This window comes from Chiloscyllium punctatum, chromosome 14 (genome assembly GCF_047496795.1).
Source record: "Chiloscyllium punctatum isolate Juve2018m chromosome 14, sChiPun1.3, whole genome shotgun sequence".
Taxonomy (NCBI): domain Eukaryota; kingdom Metazoa; phylum Chordata; class Chondrichthyes; order Orectolobiformes; family Hemiscylliidae; genus Chiloscyllium; species Chiloscyllium punctatum.
In genome coordinates, this window is record NC_092752.1 from 43,395,257 (window position 1) to 43,398,084 (window position 2,828).

At 36.1% G+C, this 2,828-nt stretch overlaps 1 protein-coding gene across 1 annotated transcript in view; it reads right to left on the reverse strand.

The window, feature by feature from the left end:
• Positions 1-382: 382 nt before the first annotated feature.
• gria2b (glutamate receptor, ionotropic, AMPA 2b) overlaps positions 383-2,828 on the reverse strand; it is a 149,131-nt gene continuing 146,685 nt past the window's right edge. Inside the window, 3 exon segments of the mRNA XM_072584268.1 lie at positions 383-1,657; positions 1,660-1,768; positions 2,220-2,354. Coding sequence (XP_072440369.1) covers positions 1,605-1,657; positions 1,660-1,768; positions 2,220-2,354 — 297 coding nt within the window. The 3' untranslated portion in view covers positions 383-1,604.

Genomic DNA, 2,828 nt, shown 5'->3' on the forward strand with positions numbered 1-2,828 from the left:
GCTTTGGTATAACCTTTTAAACTCTTTCACGAACACTTCAGCAACTCATAGCAAGTATGGCTTATCAGAGATAGCAAGTTCCTTATTACTTAAAATGTTCATCCTTCATGCAATGGTATGGTCATGACAACGTTAGTTGAAGCTTACTGTAATTGCAACTCAAGGAGTATTTAAAGCAAAGTAAAACATATTTAAAGACATAAGACATTCAACAAGATGCTTAACAGAAATCTATTGACTTATATTTGAAAATCCAAACTGGAATACTGGTGAAATATTAGCTTTGTTGACAATCAACAGAAACAAATGGAATAACATTGACAGAAAACAAATTTTATGCTAACCTTAAGTGGGGAACTGGCACAGAAAAGTAACCAGAAAATAGGACAAATAATATATTTATTGCACCCTCAAACCAGCTGAGATTACAAGACTTTCAAAAGCCCTTCCTTGACAAACAAATTAAATATACTACACCATAGCTTCAAAGTTACACTATACCAAAATAGGACACAAACACTTACACATTCTTATAACATCCCATTGTCCAGTACTTTAATGGCATTTTGCCCATTTAAAATAAATAATTAAGCATCAGTGCTGAAACAGCAGAGAATATGACAATCATACTGAAAATTAATACCAGATAAGCTTTTGCATTTCTGCTCCAAGGAAGGTTTCTATCCTTCACGAGTTCAATACAGTGTGACAACTCTGTCCTGAATACAATTTTCAGTTCAATAGGTTAAAATTACTGTACATGAGAAAAAGACTTGCATCTTCGCAGAAACCAATAACAACTAAAGTAATCAAGGTGGGTTATGTTTTGGAATGTTTCTTACACCATTGGTATTACTCCTGCTATCAATAATAAATCAGCCCATTGTAGTCAGTTCTGTTAGAATAAGTTACGCTTTTTGCATATAAACCATATGAAAATTTTATTTCAAATGTCAAGCATTGCCAAGTATTTCATATTAACACCAATGTTAAGAAGAAGATATACAGGAAAGTCTTACAATACTGTATTAAATTACAAGTGTTGAATCCTTTTATTCTGCGCATGTATATATTTGGCTTTGAAAAAAAAACAATGGAATTGATGCCTCTAGCCTGGTCACTTTCCTGCAGTTTAGTTTTACTAATATTCGATTAGTATGGAAGCAGAGTTATTTAAAAGCCATTTCTTGATAGTGAAAATACTTAAAAATAGTGTACTTTTGTTTTTTTTTCTATAATATAAAAGATTTCACATCATAATGCGGCTGATGTCAAGTGGACACTGTGCTTAAGTCATACGAATCCAGGATTAAACAGCGGTGGCTGCAGACACAGGCGTGTTGCCTTGTCAAATGATTTATTTCCAGTACTTCCACATCAATTGTGCATGTGAGTCAAGCTCCATGTCCATTCATTTTCAATGATGGTTTTTTTTTTGTTGTGTGTACATGAACAAAGCATCCAATTACTATTCAGATGAACTCCACACAAAAGGACAAGAATTCTTCTTTGAGAAAAATATCTTCACAACACTGGATGCCTCGCACCAATCAACGAAGAACTTACATCAACCATCATGTAAGGCACTCAAAGAGTCTTATCAATCAAGAAAGATTAGTCACACTGACATTCATTCTCATGCCAGGCCTCACGTAGGTACTGCATGCACTGCTTTGGGAAATTCTGGAGTCATAACACGTCCGTTTTCTCCAGTGCTTCCTGTAATTGATAGTCTTGCTTTACTTCTCATGGCATCACCAAAGGTCATCTGGGAAAGAACAAATCATATGTTGCAATCTGACGATCTGAAATATTCTGGTAAGTAATTAAAAAGACAGAAAACAAAGGACACATAAAACAAAACAATTGATGCATGTATTAAAGAGCTAAGGTAGAAATCATAATAAGGCAAAAAATTTAAAAAGCCAGACTGGGATAAGTTGATACTTAATAAACGCAAAAACAAATCATTTAATTTACCCATCAAAAGAAGAACACTGAATACATACAGTCCCTGGATCAGCCTTCTCAGCAATTAGTTTTATGGATGTGACAATGAAGTTACAACGTGCACTTATAATTTTGTAACAGGACCTCATTCCTACCCCCTAAATTTTAACACTTTCGATCCCATATACGTTGTAACCTTCCTTATAAGTTGCAAAATTCTGTGAATTCTGCGAGGAAGTTGGGTTAATAGCTTGTGCATTCTTCGCCACTTTCATTCGTTTTGCCTCTGCTCTTGACTTGTAACAGAACTCAATCAAAGCCACCAGCATTGCCAAACCAAGTCCTCCAACGAGAATGTAGAAGACTCCAGCCACATTGCTTAGACTTAACGCACTTGTCTTCTCCTGAAAATGTATTTTAAAAAACACACTTATTAGACATCAAATTATGGAAGTAGGATAGCTATGTAAATATATTCCTAAGTAATTATGAGATACAAATGCAATTACGCAGGGCAAATTATAGTTGTCATAGCTATAAGACTCTGGTGCGGCCGCTTCTGGAATATTGTGTGCAGTTTTGGTCGCCATACTATAGGAAGGATGTGGAGGCACTGGAACGGGTGCAGAGGAGGTTTACCAGGATGTTGCCTGGTATGGTAGGAAGATCCTATGAGGAAAGGCTGAGGCACTTGGGGTTGTTTTCTTTGGAGAAAAGAAGGTTTAGGGGTGATTTGATAGAGGTGTACAAGATGATTAGGGGGTTAGATAGGGTTGACAGTGAGAACCTTTTTCCGCGTATGGAGTCAGCTATTACAAGGGGGCATAGCTTTAAATTAAGGGGGGGTAGATATAGGACTGATGTTAGGGGTAGGTCCT